This window comes from Lithobates pipiens, unplaced genomic scaffold, assembly GCF_037356315.1.
Source record: "Lithobates pipiens isolate NorthernLeopardFrog02 unplaced genomic scaffold, aLitPip1_a1.2 Scaffold_19, whole genome shotgun sequence".
Lineage (NCBI taxonomy): Eukaryota > Metazoa > Chordata > Amphibia > Anura > Ranidae > Lithobates > Lithobates pipiens.
In genome coordinates, this window is record NW_027507764.1 from 511,357,293 (window position 1) to 511,379,591 (window position 22,299).

The 22,299-nt window shown below is 42.3% G+C and overlaps 1 protein-coding gene across 2 annotated transcripts in view; it reads left to right on the top strand.

The window, feature by feature from the left end:
- The window catches only part of FZD6 (frizzled class receptor 6), a 106,899-nt gene that overhangs the window by 40,942 nt on the left and 43,658 nt on the right, over positions 1-22,299 (top strand). Inside the window, exon 1 of one of the 2 annotated variants that reach the window (XM_077493142.1) lies at positions 2,413-2,540. The exons of the other annotated variant lie outside the window; for it this stretch is intronic. Coding sequence (XP_077349268.1) covers positions 2,448-2,540 — 93 coding nt within the window. The 5' untranslated portion in view covers positions 2,413-2,447. Of the gene's footprint in view, positions 1-2,412; positions 2,541-22,299 lie in introns of those variants that run through there. 2 annotated transcript variants of the gene reach the window in all.

Below are 22,299 nucleotides of genomic sequence, written 5' to 3' on the forward strand. Positions count from 1 at the left end.
ACAGCTTATGCTCAGAATGTATGCCCATGGGTTTGAAATACTGTAGTGTATGTTATGTTTCTCCTGAAGCTTTTGAAGTTTTTCTGAGAGTTGCCTCATCCTGTAAACCAAGATTTAACACCCTCTCATGGTCACATCTCTCCCGTCCATCATAAACCAAACCCTGTTCATAGAACGGGACCAGATCAGTGCTGGAAATAGGATTGTGTGTGTTGTGCCGCACTGACCCATCTGTATCCTGTTTTATTTGGTGTACACAGCTGGTGCTCAGGACTGACAGCTGGTCTACTCATGAGATCGGAAAGACTTTAACAGGTTTTTCCTTTTAGGAATCCTGTCATGAGAGAATGATTGCTTCTGTTATTGAGCTTTCGTTCTATGAAAAAAAAAATGCTAGTTGCCTGGCAGCCATGCAGATGCATGTTTTAACCCCTTGCCGACTGCCTAACTGGGAAAATACGTCATTTGTTTGATGTTAAATACCAGGATTATGGCTGCAGCTGGATGCCATTACCCCGGTATTTTCTTTTCCCTCAGGCATCGGATTTTTGGATAAAAGTGATCCCCGTGGCGCATTCGGTGGTTTGATGGATGATGGTTTCATGGCATGGAGAAGGTGAGAGTCTCATGTTAATCTTGGTTTTCTGTAGATGAGGGTCACGTGCCAGTTTTGGCTTTCTGTAGAAGATGTGGGTCACGTGTAGGGGTGCAACGGATCAAAAAAGTTCACAGTTCAGATTGTTCCTTGTATCAGAGTCACGGATCAAATAATTTTTCGGATCAGCAAATAAAAAGACTCCCCACTGTAATAGCCACAATCTCCCCCACTGCTGTAATATCCACGTCATCTCCCCCACTGTAATGGACATCTCCCCCACTCACTGTAATATCCACAGATATCTCCTGCACTGTATAGCCACAGACAGCTGCCAGGTGTACCAAGAAGGCCTTTCCTCTGGGTCGGTTTACACAGGGGCGACCCGTCAGGCGACTTAGCCGCCTGACAAGTCGCGTCCCGCTCTATGCAATGGAACCGTTCTAATCGGAGCAACTCAAGTCGTTCCGACTTAGAAAAAGGTTCCTGTACGACTTTTGGGGCGACTTGCATTGACTTCTATACAGAAGTCATTTCACAAGCCGCCGCTAAAGTCGGATCACGGTCGCCTGAGGCAGTCGCGCTGCAAGTCGTGCTGCCTCAGTGTGAACGGGCTCTAAGGCCGAGGCAGTGGAGCGCTCCGGATGTGTGGTGTGCCAATCTGAACAGGTTGACCCGTTCAGATCACGGATCAGTGACGATCTTTTGCACCACTAGTCACGTGCCAGTCTAGTTTGGTGTTTGTTTTCTGAAGACGATGGGGGTCACATGACCATCTTTTTCTGGTCGAATTTCGAAAGTTTTCTTTTGAAAATCAGAAACGTCATGCGTTTTGTGATCCAACAGTGCCACCATTGATTTAGAAATTCCACCAACCAAACCTTCGATTTCACCTCCTGTTGTTACAGAAAATTATTTTCGTAGCTGCGACTATTCTTTTCATTCCGGGAATTTTTTTTTTGCACATGCGCATTTCTTTTTTGATTTTTAAATTTCTCGAACGATTCTCCCATCGTTGATTAGAAAATGGTTTGTTTTTCAAAAAATTCCCAACATGCCCGATCACTCATTCGATGGCTGCACGAAAATTGGCTGTTGCTGCAGCCCACTAATAGTGCGAAATTCGAACAAGTATTCTTTGATAAGATTTTCGAAAGAGAAATTTCTTTTGAAATTCGACCCGTGTGTGCGAGGCTTAAGGCAGGCCATAATCAGATTTTCAGATGACCGTTCGTCCGTTTTTTGTTGCATACTAGTCTCATGTAGAAAGTGAAGAGGTTACCCACCATACGAAAGATTTCGGACGACAGAATACAACTTCAGAAGTGTCATCATGTGTTGAATAGTTTTGTATGTATTCTTTCGTTTCTGGGCATGCGTTTTCTTGCTCTTACGATTTTTTTTTTTTTACTTTTTTCCTACAAAAAAAAAAACTGTACTAATTAAACAAAAATTGGATGTGAGTTCACATACAACAAAAATGTTATAGTCTGCACAGCCAGCTCGTTCGCCGGACTAATTTTTATGTTGGTTTTTGTATCGTGTGTGGGGTTTTTTTTTTTTTTTTTTTTTTTTTTTTCATCCTAGCATTATTACTAATGAGATTTCAAAGACTATATAATGATCATGATCGCTTGTTAGAAAATATAAAGTTCTGTTATATTTTTGTTCCTCCGTTTGTGGCCGTTGCCATCCTGAATGTGGGCATGTGAAGCCCAATCGAGATTGCTTCCTGAAATAGCTTGGGAGAGGTGCATGCTGGGTAACCAACATGCACCTCTCGATCTCGTGCATGCACTATTCAACGGTGGCCATAGCACCGAGCACAGTACTGCCCACAGACTCATGGGAAATGATGAGCACAGGCGAGGGAGGAAGTCACCAGGAGCTCCGCAGACCAGGAAGTGGCAGATTACGAGGACTACATAGAAACAGGGCCTTTCTGGTAAGTATATATTAAAGAAAAAAAAAAAAAAATCCTTCAAATTATTTTTTTTCTAGGTTTTAAAAGGAGTGTTTTAATGAGAAATTGTTTAGGGTGGAACTCCGCTTTTTTTATTTTTTATTTATTTATTTTTTTTTTTTGAGAAGACTATGATGACTTTTTTTTTTTTTTTCCTGGAGAAAGTGGGGGGTCAGTCTTGTATTTTGGAGACGAGGGTCATATATCCGTTTTGGCTTTCTGTAGCTAATGTGGGCCACATGTCAATCCCGTGTGTGTGTGTGTGTTTTTTTTTTTTTTCCTTCCCTCTGGAGGAGATGAGGGTCCAATATATCAATCTTGGTTTTCGTGTAGAAGACGGTGATATGTCAGTCTTTGGTTTTTCTGGTGAAGATGAAAGTTGCATGTCAATCTTGTGGTGTTTTTATTTCCTGAAGAAAGTGAGGGTCACAGGTCAGTTTTTGGAAAAGATGGGGTCATATATCTGTCTTGGTCTTCTGTGGAAGATGACGGTGACATGTCAATCCTTGTTTTCTGCTAGAGAAGAGGAGAGTGACATGCCGGTCACCCACACGCCAACCTTTTAGTAGAAATATTACCGCTACTTTCATTTTTATCTTACAGAAGTAATGAGCAATGATTGTTTAGGATCACAAAGGCTCTTCGATGACAACATTCCTCAGCAAAATAGTCTAGTCTCCCATTGAGTGATAAATAAGAGGAAATTTACTTTTTCCCATTTTCTTTGAGTCAATATTTTGACCTGTGTGTCACGGAGCTGTTGGAGGTAATTTTATTCCCATCTCTCAGTGCAGTGCAGTTTTTTTTTTCCCTCCTCTTATAATGCTTGTCTTGTTTTGGAATGTTTGGCTCGGTGGATTGGAGCTTTGTTCTGTCGCTTGCAAGATGAAACAGCGCTCCAGATCTGGCACCGAGCCACAGAAAACAATGGCATTTCCAGCACAAAGCTCACAGGTTTCATCAGGCTCAGGAACTCTGAGATAGGGGATCGGTTGTCAGGAGAAATGATTCAATAAAACATTTGTGCTTGTAGCCGCAGTGACTGCATTATGTGACTAGTTGGCGTCAAAACTTTGGTTTTATCATTAATGTTTGTTCGTTTTCATTTCTTCTTGGCTTATTGAAGGTCATGCAAAGCACAATGGGGAGAATTTGCTAAAACTGGGATGGACACAATCTGGAGTAGCTGTGCATTGTAACCAGTCAGCTTTTAGCTTTTGCTTGTTCAGTTAAACTTTGAAAAATAAAAGATAGAAGCTGATTGGTTGCCATGCACAGCCTATATTCCAAATGTGTGTTTTTTTTTTTTATTATAAAAAGTTTAAAAAACAAAAATTGCAGCGCTAAATAATGTGAGATACTAGTAACAGTACACACCAGACAAATATCAAAAAAAATATTGTGATAAAAAAAATCTGTGAGAGTAAACTCACTGAAAACAGTGGGCCACAACAATAGTAGTGAAACTAATAAATATTAATAGAAAGCAGATGAATATCAAATCCAAATGCATAACATTAAATTATAAAAAATAATCTGTGCAGTTCATAAAAAAATCGCAGAGAATGGGAAAATGCTATGCACATAAAAAAAAATCCTCATAAGAGGTCAAGACTCTAAAACATCAATGAATCAGTCCTTCATGTAACCCCATCCGATTCTTATACGGGGGATTTCAAATATATCCGGTTGTATGGAAATGTGATACTTGCCGTCCAAATTCCACCAATAGCAAACTTCTAAGAAGATAGCAGGTGCACTTATCATAGAACAATAATGGGTACTCTTACCCTAAGGTGTGGACCCACACACCGTAATGGTGGGTCAATTGTGCATCAAAGTGAATCCACCGCAAATGGTCCTCCATAAGGAACAATCGAAATCCGATGCAGGTTGTCTGTGTCTCGAACTCCCCGAAAGTTCATTCATGAATGTTATGCATTTTGGATTTGATATTCATTTGTTTTTTATTAATATTTATTAGTTTCATTACTATTGTTGTGGACCACTGTTTTCAGTGAGTTTACACTCACAGATTTTTTTTTATCACAATATTTTTTTTTATATATTTGTCACAGCAGTATTGTCACTAGTATCTCACATTATTTAGCGCTGCAATTTTTGTTTTTTATGTTTTCACAATTCTGGCTGCTAGACTTTTTTTTTTTACGTTATTCTGGTAGCACAATTATATTTTTATTTTTTGATTTATAAAAAGTTTGCTTGGGAAGAAACATTTTAGCTTGTAGCTCAAACAATGCATTTGTTTGTGCCAAGAGTTGGACGTGGGGAATTTTTGTCATGAGGCCTCCAGCACAGAGAACTAATGTACATAGTGTGGAAGGTACAGTACAATCTCCTACAATCAACCTTGTAATATTTAACATTCCCTATTTTTTTTTTGTCCTCAAAAGGCTCATCAACACTTGCCTTGAAAGCAAAACTTCAGAGATGTTGTCACCTTACCCATGCAGTGCAAAGTGAGTGTCTCTGTAAAGATTTCCCCACCCCACCTCACCAGTGATCCTCACCGCTTCCTTCTCTTTAGCGGGCACTAAACTGGTGTTGGCAACCCAGGTTGCCATTAGTTGCTCTTCCAGTCATAGGACCGTGCTCAAGCCTAGTAATTGGCTGCTATGACCAAGCACTGTTATGGGGGAGAAAGGTCACCTAGAAGTGCAGGTTTTGTAGTCTGCATAGGAGGAAGAAGCCGCTGAATAGGTGAGTTTAGTGGAAGTTTACTAACTAACGCTAAACCTGCTCTCTGCTACATTCTAAGCCTAATCTATCTAAACCTGTGAAGCAAAAATCCCTATACTTACCTATTCTGCAGCTGATCCAGTCCGGTCCAGGCCCAGCATCAGCTGTCAGCGGCGGTTGCAGGACAGGCAGCTGACAGAATCCACATAGTAAGTCTATGGGTGACATCATTTCACAGCCGTTGATGGGCCTCTCCTGCAGACCGATTCCGCCAATGGAAACCGGACCGGATTGGCTGCAGAATAGGTAAGTACAGTGATTTTTGCTTTACAGGGTTAGATAGATTTGTTTTGGAATGTGGCAGGGAGCAGGTTGAGCATGGGTAAGGTGACAGTGGATTTGGTTTACTAACACTTGAGTGTGCAAAATCTTGTGCAGCTCTGCATAGAAGCCAATCAGCTTCCAGGTTTTTTTGTCAAAGGCTAAGCAAACAAGCTAAAGTTATAGGCTGATTGCCTACCATGCACCAGATTTTGCACTTTCTAGTTTTAGTAAATAAACCACAGTGTTTATTTAAATGGACCCTGTGAAGTAAAAAAAAAAAAGGCAAATACCTTTCAAACAAAAAGTGGACTTGCTTACCTTTTCTACTGCCCACTCTTCTTCATTCAAAAGGAACGGTCCCTCGAAGTCAGCTGGGAAACTGTCACTTGGAAGGAGTGTCAATGTCCTGGGTTCCATGCAGCTTGTACTGGTTCCTCCTGCTGACCTCCACGTCACTGCTTGTTCTCGCTCCCACATGGCCTGATGATGGCGTATCACTCCTGACTTGTCACATTAAATGTTTTTTAGAAGGTAGGCCTCTTGTAAACTGCAGCTTGAAAAAGCTCAGTACAGATTATTATTATTATTATTATTATTATTATTATATTATTATTTTATTTTTTTATTTTTTTTCTGAGCTAAAATACAGCCCACTCATTGTAATGTGCCTATGCACACAGGTGCGTAAACAAGCACCATATATTCTTCAGTGAAAGAGAAAAATCTGCATTTGTGGTCAGTAAATTACTCCTTTATGCAGGCAAGTTTGCGCAGTTGTGCAAAAATGTACATTAACAGGCATTATTTACAATCTGCAGAAGAAGGTGAGAATAACTTTGTGCAAAAAAATGTGTGAATTTGCGCAAACGCATATGCATGGAAAAATACACACAAATACATAAAAATAAATAAATAAAACGTTTGAAAAAGTAGATGCTCAAACAAGAGTATTGCGTGCAAGAGGCCTTAGTGTGTCGCCAGGCCTGGTCAATCCGGTAGAATATTTGCGTTTCTCTAGTCTGTTCTGTACACGATCACATTCTTGGTTATAATCCATTTTTTAAAATGACTGTAGGAAACCTAAGCCTCTGTTATTCAGCTTCGTTTATGTTTACATAGCAGGGCAGATATCTGAATTTGCCTTGTTAAATACCACAGGGCTTAGTTAAAAGTCAACAACTCTCATTCTTCAATTAGTACATAAGAATTGAAGAATCCGGGAAACTCTTACACACACACAGTGTGATTTCAGTGGATCGTTAGGAATGTATAAGTGTGTATTGCGCTTAATTCCATTCTGCCCGGCATTGATCTGGGTGTTTAGTGCCTGCTTCTTCTTCTATCAGGCTTTTTAGCTTTTCTATTGTTAGAAAGCACAGGCAAGCTGGGCACACATGGTTGATTAACATTGCTTGCAAGTAATTCCTAGCATTTAGTATCAGCTGATTGTTAATGATCACAGTGCTCCAAATTGCTGTAACTGCATTTATAGCAATTAATGACGGATGACGTTGATAATATGACTGCTATTGCAATAAAAATCCCCCCAGTGCCCAGGCTTACTCCACAAGAAGCCTTTTTCCTTCCTAGATGCTAATTAAGGCTCATCGGATATCCTATACAGTTTTGGCCAAAAGTATTGGTGAGATCCCACTTTTTTTTAAATTTTTTTTTTTTTTTTATAAGGAATCTCAATTTCTTAAAGGAGAAGTCCATCCTGAGCTTTTTAGGCTGGGCTTCACCTATGGGTCACAGGAGTGCAATTCGTTTTGTGCACTTCTGTGACCCATTTTCAGCGGAGAGCAGTCTGAAGTCCGCTCTCCGCTGATGTCGCCTATATCAGTCCAGGCAGGAAACTACTTCTCTTAATAAACCCGTTGAAACTGGCACATTTCTTTTTTTTTTTCAATGGCCATAAAATACACACTTTGCATTTGATGGAACAGCAGAGAGCGCCAGGCTAAGTACAGTAGTATGAGCACTGTTTTTATTAAGACAATTGGCAACTCACTTTTAGCTGTAAAAACAAAGCATGTCTCCATGATTTAAAACACTGCTCTTCATGAGTCCACACGGTGGCTGGTTGGGATGCTTTGCATTTGCTTTGTGACTTCAATATTCTTGTCCATAAGAAACCAGTGAGGAAAAGGACAAAATTATTGATACTCATGATTTAAAGTGGTTGTAAACCCTTACAAACCACTTTGACCTACAGGTAAGCCTAGATTAAGGCTTACCTGTAGGTCCAAGAAATATCTCCTAAACCTATACGGTTTAGGAGATATTTGCCAAAACACAAGCACAAGTGCCGGCGCACTGAGCGAGCCGCTGTCAACGGCGATATGCCGCGAGTGGCGGCTCCCGTGCGCATGCGCGGGAGTGACGTCATCACGGCTTCGTTGAATGACAGCGCCGGAGCAGCGAGACCCACCGAGAAGATGGAGGCTCCGTACACGAGGGGACAGCGGTGACTTCGCTGGCTCCTGTATCAGGTAAGTGACACATAATGGGCTACAATGCGATGCATAGTAGCCCATTATGCTTTACCTTTGCAGGCAATCAAAGAGGAAGTAAACCCATCCTCTTTAACCCTTTCACTGCCAAGTCCGTACACCATACGGAGCTACAAAAGGGCCTTCAGGTGGCCAGGTCAGTGCGGCATACGAACCTTTGTCTCCCTCTCCTATAAGCTTAGGGTCATTTCAATGACCATAAGCTTATATCAGAATTGTTCAGCAGTCTCTGCTGAACAATTCTATAACTCTGTAACCCCAAATGCTACCCCCCCCCCCATGCCACTGCTTCCCTGTCCCCAGCCTCTCTACCTCCTGCAGCTCCCTTCCACCTAAAACTACTCCCCCCTCTCCTATCCCCTTCAACCTCCTCCCCCCCCCCCCCCCCAGCACTGACCGATTTCTAACCTCCCCCCCCCCAATTCATTTCCCCCGCAGCCATTATCAACTTCAGGTGCTGCTGTGGGCTTGGGGAGTCAGACATGCATGCAGCAATCGCTGTGATCTCTCCTATATGCCCACTGACATCGGATAATAGTAACGAGTGCGATTGTTACTATGTATCAGACTGTCAGTTTATGAATGAATGGAATCGCTATACAGATTCCATTCATTCAAGTAAAGTGATACAGAGAAAAGGATCTTCTTTCTCTTTCGCAGAAAACCGAAATATGGGTGTCTATTTAGACCTTTAATATCTCACCTGACGATGCTCAAATGCGAAATGCGTAGGAGTTATTGGAGACATACGGTCTTTGAATACAAGCCAGGAACAGGTCGGTCCAGTAGAGGGTGATTAACACCACCTGCGGAACATCAGTGGCTTGCCCGATTTTAGAGCGGTTTTCCCATTGCTGGAAAGGCTTGGTGTCGGCCAATAGACACATTGAAATGTGAGTGCAATACGTTTTTATTGATTTTTCCATTAAAGTTAAAATGATTTTACACTATATTGGTTCCATTTAATTTTGTATGAATATATGGACGTTGAGGAATTGCTAACGGGAGGAATGTGTTGTGGATTGGTTATCCATTGAATGAACCGAAGGCTTACTGATTGGGGACATCTGGTGAGTGGCCATTCTGCTTGGTGACGGTGGCACAGTTTTGGTTATTTTAGTTGACACAAGTGGACTTTTGATTAGAAGATGATCGGTGATTAAGACGGCACAATTGGAGCAATCGAATTAAAATATCGCAAAATAAGGACGCTATATTTTTTGCAATTATATATTTTGGATAATATGGGGGCACAATGATTATTTAATGAATATAAGTATTATTAAGCATATTCTATTGAGAAGGGGGTAGTATAAATAGTGAGTGGGAGGCGCAATCCCCTAAAGATATACATATACATTTCAGAACACAGTCCAGTGTTTGCTTGCCAGCCATTTTTGGGTTCTTTTTACGTATGTTTTGGGTTAATGTCCTGCTGAACAACCAGTGACCAAGGACTAAGATGGAGCTCTTCAGTGCTGAGCATTATGCTGAATGCTTTGCTCTTTTTCAGTTCTCTTAGTGCCCTACAAAGATTCAAGGCATCCAATGCCAGAAGAAAAATTAACTTTTTTTTATTAAAAAAACAGTAAAGTTAGCCCAATTTATTTTCATATTGGGAAAGATAATGTTATGCCGAGTAAATTGATACCCAATGTGTCACACTTCAAAATTGCTACCGTTCGTGGAATGGCGACAAACTTTTACCCTTAAAAAAATCTCCATAGGCGACGTTTAAAAAATTCTACAGGTTGCATGTTTTGAGTTAGACGAGGTCTAGGGCTATAATTATTGCTCTCGTTCTAATGATCGCAGCGATACCTCACATGTGTGGTTTGAAAACCATTTTCATGTGCGGGCGCTACTCGCGTATGCGCTGGCTTCTGCACGCAAGCTCGTAAGGACAGGGGGCTTTAAAAAAAAAAAAAAAAAATCATTTCTTATTTATCTTGCTTGATTTTGTTATTTTGACACAGTTTTTTACAAAAAATAAAAAATAAATTGGGTCACTTTTATTCCTATTACAAGGAATGTAAACATCCCTTGTAATAGAAAAAAGCATGACAGGTCCTCTTAAATGTGAAAAGACCCCAGATCTCATATTTACACTAAAATTTTGACATTGCCTCCTGCTGCCATTACCGAGATATCCCTCTTCAAAGTCAGGATCTGTATATAGGCGTGCGGAGGTCAGTAAGTGGTTAAAGCGGAACTTTAGCAATTTTTTTCATCTTTCCATCTATTAAATCTTCTGCCCTTGTTTTTAACTTTTGGATAGTAAAACATTTTTTTTCTGCCAGTAAATACCTTATACAGCCCAGTGTTTCTTGTCTGGGGAAAAAAAAAACTTAAGCTTATGACATCATCTCTCTCTCACACTGGTGAGAGTTTGCCAGGAAGGGAGGGAGGATGGGTCATAAGAGAGCCAATGAGAGCTGCAGAGCTGGAGGTGTGCCTCTGTGTAAATCCAGGAAGTAAATGGGCAACAGATTCAGCTGCCAACCGTTAAAATGATTTCAGCCACACTCAGTGGAGGGATATTTATGCAGCATCTTTGACAAGTACAGAATCACAGTATATATAAAATAATATACAAAGAGGTGTAAAAAAGTTGTTTTTATAAAAGAGGTTTTTATTACATTTTATGCGAGCAGACTGCAGTTCCTCTGTAAAGTTGGTTCCCATGATGTCCCAGACATATTATCAGTATTTATGATTATATTTATAAACAAAATCTGGGCATTTCACCAAACCGTCTCCAAATATCTTTCTGGTTCTCACATTTTGTATCATCAATGTTGCCACATGATACTGGTCAGCTAAAAATCCAATGTTAAGCACTCAAAATTAAATTCTAGCAAAGCACAAAGTACATAATTAAGGGGGGGGGGGGTGCCTTTACAAGACCCCTACAATCCTCCTTTGATCCTCCAATAGGATATCTAATATAGGTCTAACATATAGTTTTTATAACCCTCTTTATCCCTTTCAAATCTTCTTGATTTTTGCTTTGAAATCATATCTATAACATATTTAATTGCATATGGCAGGATAATGATACATACATAAGGGTCATTTCAACTGTCCTCTCCACTGTATAGCAAATGTTCATGAGAAATGAGGGGAATGTTGACAGTCTTTAGGTTAATAAATGAATCTTCAGCAAAATAGAACACAGCAGAAATGTTTGTCTTGCATTGAGCCTTGCTAATGTTCAGTTTGTACAAAGTCCACATTATTTCAGTCCTCAAGTTCATTTCCTAAACCTTTAAACACCTTTTGAGGATTCTGTACCTTCCCAAATAGCCAGGAGCAATCTACCACCCCATAAGAGCTTGCCTCTTGGTAAGGACAGAACTTGACAGACTGGAACTAGTGTTACAAATAAACAAAGAAGTCATCCTTCAGGTTAGGTCACTTCGGTCTTTAGCCTGGTAGCTCAGATCTCCCTCTACTGAATCAAACTACTAGATCAGTGATGGTGAACCTTGGCACTCCAGATGTTTCGGAACTACATTTCCCATGATGCTCATCTACAGTGTAGAGTGCATGTGCAGAAAGGGAAATGTAGTTCTAAAAAATCTGGGGTACCAAGGTTCACCATCACTGTACTAGATAAAGTCTTTTAAGTCCCTATTTTTTTTTAAGCCTTCGGAGGTGTTAACAATAATAGTCTTGCCATTTATTTATATAAGACACGCACACAGATAATGCAGTGTTATTAGTTGCCTAACAATGATTAAGGTGGTAAATCTAGTGCACCCATTAAATATAACCCAAATTTATCCCAACACTGTTGTATTACTATGTCTTGTTCTCTTGTTTTTCTTAACGCAATAAAACACCTTCTTATACTTTTCATTCACTGGCCATCAATTTACCACTCAATCAGCATTTTTCCACCAACTTCTTTTTTATTTTTTTTAATGCGACCTTACAATATATAGTCTCTAGTTTCATGTTTAAAAAATCAAAAACCTTTCCCTGGCTATATTACAAACTCTTAGCTTGCTGAAACTAACAACCTAGCAAGCAAACACAAGTCCTTAGTTTCCATCTTACATTATCCTGCTGATGTCATAACATAATAGATAACCACACCGTGCGGCTATGGAGATGTCTGTAAATGTAAAGCACTTACAAGGCAAAGAAACACACACTTTGCTTTTGGATTTCAAAAATAACAATCAATTGAACAGTTTTATGGCAGCTGTACTATAATGAAAGCAGTGTTCCACCCAAAAACGGAACTTCTGCTTTAAGTACTTGTGACCTGACATGCCACATTTGGCATAATTTTCACATGTACCCAGCTCCCACTTCCTCCCCTGGCACAGCGGCGCCAAGTGGAAGTTCACCTCAAGTGCATGCGCAGAACAGAAGGGCACTCCAGCTGAGTTGCCGATCAGCTGGAGTGATGTCCCATAGCGCAATGCGCACATTGTTGGAGCCTTTTTTTTTTCAACGGGAGATACAATTTCTCTGGTATTTAATTGTAATGCTATGCAAGCAGCGGAGGGACACCGTATTTGTCATATTGTGCCTCGCTGTTACGCCTCAGGTATACAGTGTGGCACAATGTGACATCTACAGTGTCCCCCCACTATTTGCATAGCTTTCAATTGTGCCCATGAAATGGCATTGCCTGACGGAAAAAAAAATCCTATGATATGCGCATGTGCTATTATGCCATCACTCCAGCTGATCAGCAACTCAGCTGGAATGCCTTTCCGTTTTGCACATGCGCGGACACTTTTCGACGGTGGGCACAAATCTATAAAACACTGGCACATGTTATGACTAGAGTAATAACAATATCATGTGTGACCTTACCAATTGTCTTCTGAACATATTCAGAAAAACAAAGGAGGGGACCATGCACGCAGAAAACGAACATGACACAGACACAAGATGTAGAACTAGAGTTCCTTCATTCACACACGATTATCTCTCTAAAATTGATTACATTTTTTTCCATTTGTAAACACATGAATGTAGTTCTCACTTTCATTTAACTCTTTCCAAATTTCCCCACTTTAATTTACTCTTACCGCTCTAAAATCTGCTTTACTTGTTTTTGTTCTAATATCCCTTTCCTTCCATCTACTGTAATAAACGTAACTCTAGCTTCTATATTTAAATGGGCACCCATAATGCTCATCCCACCTTCTCTGATAACATATTGTGTTTGGGCCAGGGCTAAAAATGATGTCTTTCCTATACATTTCCACCCTCATTTCTCTGTTTTGGCTTCTTCTTATGTTTTTTGCCCTTGTACACACAGTCGGACATTCCGATGGAAAATGTCCGATCGGACCATGTTGTCAGATAATCCAACCGTGTGTGGGCTCCATCGGAATATCCGACTGACAAAGTTTTAGAGCTGGGCTATAAAATTTTCTGACAACATGATCCGATCAGACTTTGTCCAATCGTTTGTAGAGAATTCCGATCGGACAAAGTGCCACGCATGCTCAGCTCAAATTCCTAGACCAAAGCTATTGGCTACTAGCCTGAACGTAGTCCCGTCATAATAAATAACGTCATCACGTTACGAACGATCGGATTTTCTGACAACTTTGTCCGACCGTGTGTATGCAACACCGACGGATTTTGTTGTCGGAATGTCCGACTGTGTGTACAAGGGCTTAGACTTATTAGAAGTAGTGCCTGACCCTAAATTCTAATAAAGGACTTAATGCTTCCCTTTGTCTAGTATTTTTTATTTATTTTTTCCTGTCACCCTTGATCTATCCTGCTCACATAGATGTTTCTCTATTTATTATGCAGAATTCTTAGTCCCTGTGTACTTTGGTAATCCTTTTACCCATAGTGGGTCCCTGTCCACTTTAACCATCATCTAGGGCAGGTATGACCAAAGTTCGGCCTGCATTCTGGTTTTGGATGGCCCGCCTGGTAATTTGGGCATATATCTTTTCTGGCCCCCAACGAATCCCGGAGCGCCGGGGAAGGGGGGTCACAAAAGAGATATATATATTCTGGCTGCCTTGGAGGGGGCGGGACGAGTGCCGTGCATACAGGAGAATTTCCTGTTTACACGTCGGCGTCTGTAAAAGGAAGTAACGTCTCCTGCGCTGCCATTTCGGTGACTGTTCTGTCCATCACAGGTGGCGGGACTTTCTATTAAAGAGGCCGCCGAGAAAACAGGAGTTTCTCCTGTATGTCTGTTGGTGCCCGTTCTGTCCCCCTCCCTGTCTCCTCCAAGGCTGCAGATGGGCATGAATCAGGCTGCACTCATGGCAATGGGGGGTGCTGCATTCATGACAATGGGGGGGGGGGTGGTTGCTGCATTCATGGCACTTGTGAGGCTGCAGTTGGGCACTGATTGGGCTGCATTGATGAGAACTTACCCTTATTTTGCTTCACAGTTCTTTATTTAAAATTTTAAGATTTTTTTTTTTTCCTGAAAATTCCTTTTTAAAATGAAGGTGTGTGTTATAAGTTGATAAATATAGTATATCCAAATGACATGCCCAAACTCATCTCTTCACCACACACAGCCACAAGGGCAGGAAGATTCTTGTTGCCCAGTGTATTAATGCTCAGACAAACGCACACCGAATTTTAATGGTTTAAAGAATGTCCGGTAAAATGGTCGGCCCTCACACATGTTCACTTCATCAAATCTGGCCCTCTTTGAAAGAAGTTTGGCCACCCCTGATCTAGGGGCTCCGTATAGGTGGAACCGCACCTCCGGTTCATACTCTACATGTGCCTAAACCCTCTTGTCTCTAAATAATTATTTATATAGCAGTTGTGTGCTTCATATAACAGCACTATTCTTACTTTCCTTATCTATAACATTCCGATGAACAGTAGACAGTGACAACATAGCATAACATATAACCCCCAATCAATACAGTTAGATTATGGAGAGTGATATAGGTACCCTTTGTCCTGAAAATGCCTTACCGATCAAGGAAGTCCGATTCAAATATAAGCAAAGGCTTACCTTAACCGGCTGATTACCAGAAATTGTCTCAAGCTTCTCATCTGGGATACTCAGGGTGCCATTAATACCTCTACTTAACAATTTGTATGTGTACATATAAGCGGTTAGTTTAATCATGTGTACATTTTAAGCAGTTACATAAGTAGTACACAAGCTGAGCTAAGCCAACTTCCCAATTTCACAAAATATTTTAAACAAATAAATACATTATCATAAGGCAGAACTCTACATCTACATTAAAACATTATTTTAAACTTCATTTTCTGTATAATTTGCAGTTGCAGTGTTCTTTAAGATTTAAATCTATCTGATCAGGTTTCTCAAGAGGAATTTTGGTAACATGAAATGCAAGTAATTGAGTAGTGCCGTCATGTTTCTCACAAAGCATTCAAATTAAACTGCGGATTGGGAATGTGCTCAGTAATATGAGCCCATCACATTGCGGCTTCCAATAACTATTGGTAAGTTTATGCAAAGTCTTAGCAAGCTCATATGATACTGGTCAGGTAAAAAGCCAGTGTTGAAGAAGCTCCCAAAATTAAGTTTTATAACAAAGCACAAAGTAAATACATAATTAAGGGGGGGGGGGGGGGGGGTCTTTACAAGACCCTTACATCTGTTGCCAGTGCACTTTTTTCTTAGTGTCACTAAACCTACAACAGTAAAACCAGTGTGTATGTGCAGTAAGGCATTCTTGTTATACTTGCTGTGGAACCTAAGGGGTTAATCCTGCACATTGTGTAAAAATGTTGTTTGAGCCTGTCTTCTTTGATCCTCCCTTCTTCCATTGTTCCCAATCCAACTGCTGATGGCACAAAGCTTTGGGAGTACTCTGCACATGCTCAGTTCGGTGTGTATTGCGAGAGTTTTTGTTTTTGTTTTTTTGTTTTACCTTGGGAGAGTGTATGTGATCAACACAGGGCCAATTGGCACTGTGCAGACAGAGGGTCAGGGGTCCTGCAGCCTCATAGGACAATCGGAGGAGAATGAAAACACCTCCTACAAGCTTTAACCAGACACTGATAGTCACAAGACTGCTATATACTGCTGATGTGAAAGGGTATTTAGCAGTTTATATTTACTAAAATGATTGCATTTCCATGTTCTGTGTACTGTGGGAGGCCAGATATAGTGAATGCAGGGTGCTGGGTTTAGTAACACTTTAAGGTGGTTGTAAAGCAGGGGTCTCAAACTTTCGGCCCTCCAGCTGTTGCAAAACTACAATTCCCATGAGGCATTGCAAGACTGATAGTTACAAGCATGACTTCCACAAGCAGAGGCATGATGGGGCTTGTAGTTTCACAACAGCTGGAGGGCCGCCAGTTTGAGACCCCTGTTGTAAAGCCTTAGAATGCCATTCTATGCATTAAGATGAAAAACCTTCTGTGCTGCAGCTCCAAATTACAGAGCTACAGAATGAAAAGGAAAGGTCATTATTAATATTCAATGACATGTTCATCCTATTTTATAGAGATGGATATATAATCTTTATAGATAGATATATATTATAAAATAGCATAGTTTTAGTTGTTTTTTTTGCTATTACCCCCCCAAATTGGAGTTGCCTTTCAAGAATGTTAAATGCCATTTACTTGTCGGTTACAACTTATTTCACAGCATATTGAGTTTCTTTGGAAAAAGGTTGAAATGTATCGGCACTTTTTGTCACGACTGTAGTGACACTAGCTGAGGTAATCTACTGCAAGGAGAATCTAGATGGACCCAATAACCCATAGCAGATTGTTCTCTGATATGAAACCGAGTCCAGTGGGAAAATATGTAGGATAGCGTGTTCCTGGCAAGTAAAAATAATGGGGAAAAAAATCCTGAACATCATAAACTAATTCAGCCACTATATCTAAGGACTGGGCAAAATATTATTATTTTTGTTTTTGGGCCTAAATACACTTTAATCCCTTTTAATTAATGGTATTGTTTGCTATGATTATTAATATTCTATTCATAATGTTTTAATATGCCACTTTACTTTGATTTGGATACTTAGATTGTCCTCCTTCTGTATAGGGGGAGGGGAGTTTCAGTGTTCCGACGAAGGGCAGTTATACGTGAGTGCGTGCGTGTGTTGTTTTTTTTTTTTTTTTTTTCTATTTTTTTTTTTTTTTTCTTGTATTCTGACAGCAACACTGTACGTCACTGCAGCCACTCATTATTGGAAAGTTGCATACTACCATGGTTTTCTTCAATATATGCTAGTCTATTGCATTGGTAAATTAATATATTTTATACAGCATAGACTAGATCCCATGTATAACTTTCCTGTTTATATTGGTGTGTTCGGTGCCGGCTCTTATCTTTTTTTTGATTTTTCTTTGACATGACCACTCAGAACATCGGTTTTATCAGTTCGGAAACTGCCTCATATTCTAGATATTCTGTATCTATCTCACACGTGTTTTAAAAAAAAAAAAGCTAAAAAAATAAAAAAAAGCGTGCACGTAGTTAAGTCTGCTTGCTCATTATTTGATGAATTACAGCAAGAACAAGACAATTGGCTTTGCGGACTCGAAGGTGGTCTACAGTTTGTGCTGTGTTTTTTTTCTCCAGTCATCTTCCAGGACGGCACACCTGAGAGATGACTGGTCCACCTGACAGGAAACACAATCAACAACGAGTTTAAAAGTCCCCACCCCTCCCTCAGACCCTCAGTTCTTGATTGTGTTTCCCACAGGATGACAGCGAAACCAAGTTTCTTTCTAAAAGTTTTTTCCTTGGGGTCTGGGACCCCGTGTTTTTCTCGTGAGGTTCTTTTTTTTAGGTGAACAGACAGGGTCTGTGGTGCTCCCTTGTATACCCCCAGGAGAAATCTTGGGGGGGTATTCCTCACTCAAGGTCTCCTTAGGGAGCCTTGTATGAGCCTCGTGGGACAGGGGAGTTGTCCCAGTAGGCTATTCCCCTGTTGTATTGGCCTACCTGCACATTCGTTGGTGGAGTGGTGAGGTGATGCCTTTCCTTATGCGGACGCGGATGGCGTGCGTTTCAACGCACAGCGCATGTCCGGAAGTCCAAGGGCGTCACTTCCGGGTATCGAGTTCCGGAAGTTGAGATGGCTGGACGCACCGGCGTGCGTTCCAGCCTCAGTGCGCAGGACCGGAAGAGGCCGTGCGTCATTTCCGGGCGACGGACCTCCTTAAAGATGGCGCCGATCGGCGCGTTTTTTCAAACAGAACGGGTGTGCTGTAATACACCCAGTCTCCTCGTCCTGCAAGACGCTTTCCTGACACTTGGAAAAGACAACAAGGGGATGCTCGAGACCTGATCCAGCGATCCTGCAGGGCAGCAAATCGCCATGGAAGAGGAAGGTCCGTCTGAGCAGACAGTCGTTGAGGTCGCCACTGGGGGTGAGTGATCCAACTTTATTTAGGGGCAGGGTTCTCGGGGTAGAGCTCCTGTGCCCCTTTTAGGACTTGTGTAGCTAAATTGTCTATTTTTTGACTATTCCCAGGGACCGAAAGCTCTGCCCAGGGGTCAGCTGCTAGGTCTAAGGGGAAGGTTACTTCAAAGTCCAGGCGTTGTGGTTACTGTAACGCTAAGTTAGCACAAGACCACTCCAAACCTTTCTGCGATCGATGTATCATCAAGCTCGCAGGCAGGGAGACCGCTCAGGTCGTGAAGGAATGTAGGGCCTTACAAGCAGAAATGTTGGCTACCCTTCAAACTTTTCAGTCCACCCTTGTGAAGGGTTTGCAGGAAGTACCGTCAGAGAGAGAGACTCCTCAGTTACAGGAAAACCTTTCCACATCTTATGCGGAAAGTTCCCAGGGCCAAGTCTCCCTATTATCTGAAGTGGAGGAAGGCCAAGTACCCGATTGTAGTTCTGGAGAGGAAGATTCAGACCAAGATAGCCAGGGGGAGGCTAAGCTTGGGGGATTTTTGTTCCCGAGTGAGGACATGGAGGGTTTATTAAAAGCCATTTACGCCTCAGAAGATATTCAGGTTCCCTCTGCTCAAGTCTCAGCTCAAGATAGAGTATATAGAGGTTTAGGAAGGTTACAGACCAAGACCTTTCCCATCCACCAGTCTCTGAAGGAGATAATCCTTAGAGAATGGAAGGAACCTGAACGCAAGCTTCTCAAACTGAAAGCTTGGAAAAGGAGGTGTCCCTTTAAAGATGAGGAGGAGGAAAAATGTTTTAAAGCTCCTCGCCTGGATGCAGCCTTAGCGCAAGTATCTAAGAGGTCCGATTTGTCCTTTGAAGATTCTGGAAATATCCAGGATCAGATGGATAGAAAGTCGGAAACTTTACTCAAAAGAGCCTGGGAGGCGAATGCGGCAGCAATGGCGCCTGCCCTAGCTTCCGCCTGTGTAGCCAGAAATGCTGACACCTGGCTGGGCAAATTAATGGATCATGTTTCCCGCAGTAGGGAGGCTAAAGAGATTGTAGACTCGCTGGAAGTAATCAGTCGAGCAGTAGCATATGTGGCAGATGCAGCTGTAGAAACTGTTAGGACCACAGCTAAAGCAGCAGCACTTTTGAACTCTTCCAGGAGAGCTCTATGGGTCAAGACCTGGGATGGGGATTTTACTTCCAAGTCTCGCCTATGCGGCATCCCCTTTGAGGGTTCCTTGCTGTTTGGTTCAGGCCTAGATCAGGTTTTGTCCCGATCTACGGAGAAGGGCAAGAAATTTCCTGTAAGGCCCAAGAAAGAAAGGGGTAAGAAATTTTTTCGAGGCCCCTATTCAAAGACCCATCATAAGGGGAAAACTGAACCAAGGAGGAAATGGAATTTGGGGAAAGGAAAAGAAAAAAGTGCAATTCTTTTCTCCAGCTCCGGAGCCTCTCAGAAAGAAGGTAAATGACGCCACCGTAAAGGTAGGCGCAAGACTCAGCGAATTCCTTCCACAGTGGGAAAGGATTACGCAGAGTCCATACATTCTAAACCTTTTAGAAGTGGGGTACAGACTGGAATTTCAGACCCATCCCCCACAGGAATTTCTGGTTACTTTTCCTCCCAGGGACCCAACCAAGGCAGAAGGGTTACTGAAAAATCTAAAGGAGCTAGCAGAGCAAAGGGTTATTACTCCAGTACCAACCAATCAGCTTACCCAGGGTTTTTACTCGCACGTATTTGTGGTTCCAAAACCCTCAGGAAAATTTCGGTTGATAATAAATTTGAGAAGACTCAACCGTTACCTGCTTCACAAGAAGTTCAGGATGGAGAGTATTTACTCAGTAAGAAAGCATCTGCAGAGAGGAGTCTTTATGGTCACCCTGGACCTAAAAGACGCTTATCTACACGTACCCATTGCTCCCGAACACCAGAAGTACCTACGCTTCGCAGTTTGCATACAGCAGAGGATACAACACTGGCAGTTCAGGGCTCTTCCCTTTGGGCTGGCGGCAAGTCCAAGGATATTCACAAAGGTGTTAGCCGAAGTAGTGGCATACCTACACCTGCAGGGGATAGGGTTAATACCCTACCTGGACGACTTGCTGATCTACAGTGTGGATCAGAGGCAAGCAGTAATAGACAGAGACATCGTGTTGGAAACTCTGGAGACCTTGGGCTGGATGGTCAGTCAGGAGAAGTCCTCACTGGCTCCATCTCAGTCCAAGCTATACCTAGGCTACCTGTTAGACTCGCAGGCACAGAAGGTATTCTTACCAACAGAAAAGGTAACGAAGGTCCAGAAGGCGGTTGTCACCCTTCTCGAAAGAGGAGAAGCCTCTCTGAGATATATAATGAGATTGCTGGGCCTCATGACGGCCTGCATTCCGGCAGTAACCTGGGCACAACTCTATTCTCGGGAGCTTCAGTCTTTTCTACTTGCCTCATGGGGAGGAAAAAGAGAAACATTAGAGAACAGAGTACCCATCACAGAGGAGGTATCTCGTTCTCTGCGGTGGTGGCTCGACCCACAGAATTTGTTGAATGGTCGCCCCTGGTCTCAGGTAAACCCTTTGGTCTTAACCACGGACGCCAGCGCCTGGGGTTGGGGGGCTCATCTGGGAGACCGATATACCCAGGGGTCCTGGAACCACAGCCAAGCCAGGGAGTCTTCCAATTTCAGGGAGCTTCTGGCAGTAGGCAAAGCCCTAGACTATTTCCGAGAGGAACTGCAGGACAGGGAGGTTCAGGTCCTCTCGGACAACCTGGTCACGGTGGCATACCTAAACCACCAAGGAGGGACAAGGTCGGACAAACTAAGACGGTTAGCGCAACAGATCCTTGTGAAGGCAGAAAGGAGGGTCCTTTCACTGTCAGCGATTCATATAAAGGGCTCACTCAATCTGCAAGCAGATTTTCTAAGCAGACAGCCCATCCTTCAAGGGGAATGGGGATTGAGCAAAGAAATCTTCTTCCTGGTGTGCAAACATTTTGGCAAGCCAGAAATAGATTTGTTCGCTTCCCGGGAGAATGCGAAGGTTCTCAGGTTTTTCTCCCTTTACAAGGATCAAGAAGCAGAAGGGATAGACGCTCTTGTACAAGTGTGGGATTTCAGACTGGCTTATGCCTTTCCCCCATTGGTGCTCCTTCCCAGAGTCCTACAAAAATTAACCTACTCAAGGTCAGTCCTGATACTGATAGCACCCTGGTGGCCCAAGAGAGTTTGGTTTCCCACCATTCAGAGTCTCGCGATAGCTCCCCCGCTGCGTCTGCCGGTGCAACGAGACCTACTCAGTCAGGGTCCAGTCTTTCACCCCGACCCGGGTCGTCTCTCTGACAGCATGGCTATTGAAAGGGAAATACTCAGAGACAGGGGCTGTTCGGAAAAAGTGATAGATACTCTTCTCCTCAGTAGGAAAGACGTCACCAGAAAGATTTATGCAAAGGTCTGGAAAGTCTTCTCCCACTGGCTACAGTCTAAGGAGGGGGCTCTCCAGATGATACCCACCATCCTAGACTTTCTTCAGGAGGGGGTGGACCAGGGTTTGGCAGTTAGCACCCTAAAGGTCCAGGTGGCAGCCCTGTCCGTGTTTTTTGATAGGAAGCTAGGACAGGAGCCGCTAATAAAAAGATTTTTGTCGGCCAGGGAAAGGGTAGTTCCAGTTAGGTCGGTCAGTTGCCCTCCATGGGATCTGTCCCTGGTATTAGATGCCCTAACAAGGGGGCCTTTTGAGCCGGTGGCTCAAATTTCGGTTAAGCTTTTATCATTTAAGTTGGCCTTCCTCCTGGCTATCACTACGGCCAGGAGGGTGAGTGATATACAGGCTCTGTCGATTAAAGAACCGTTTTTTGCGCATCCTAGAGGATAGGGTAATCCTCACTCA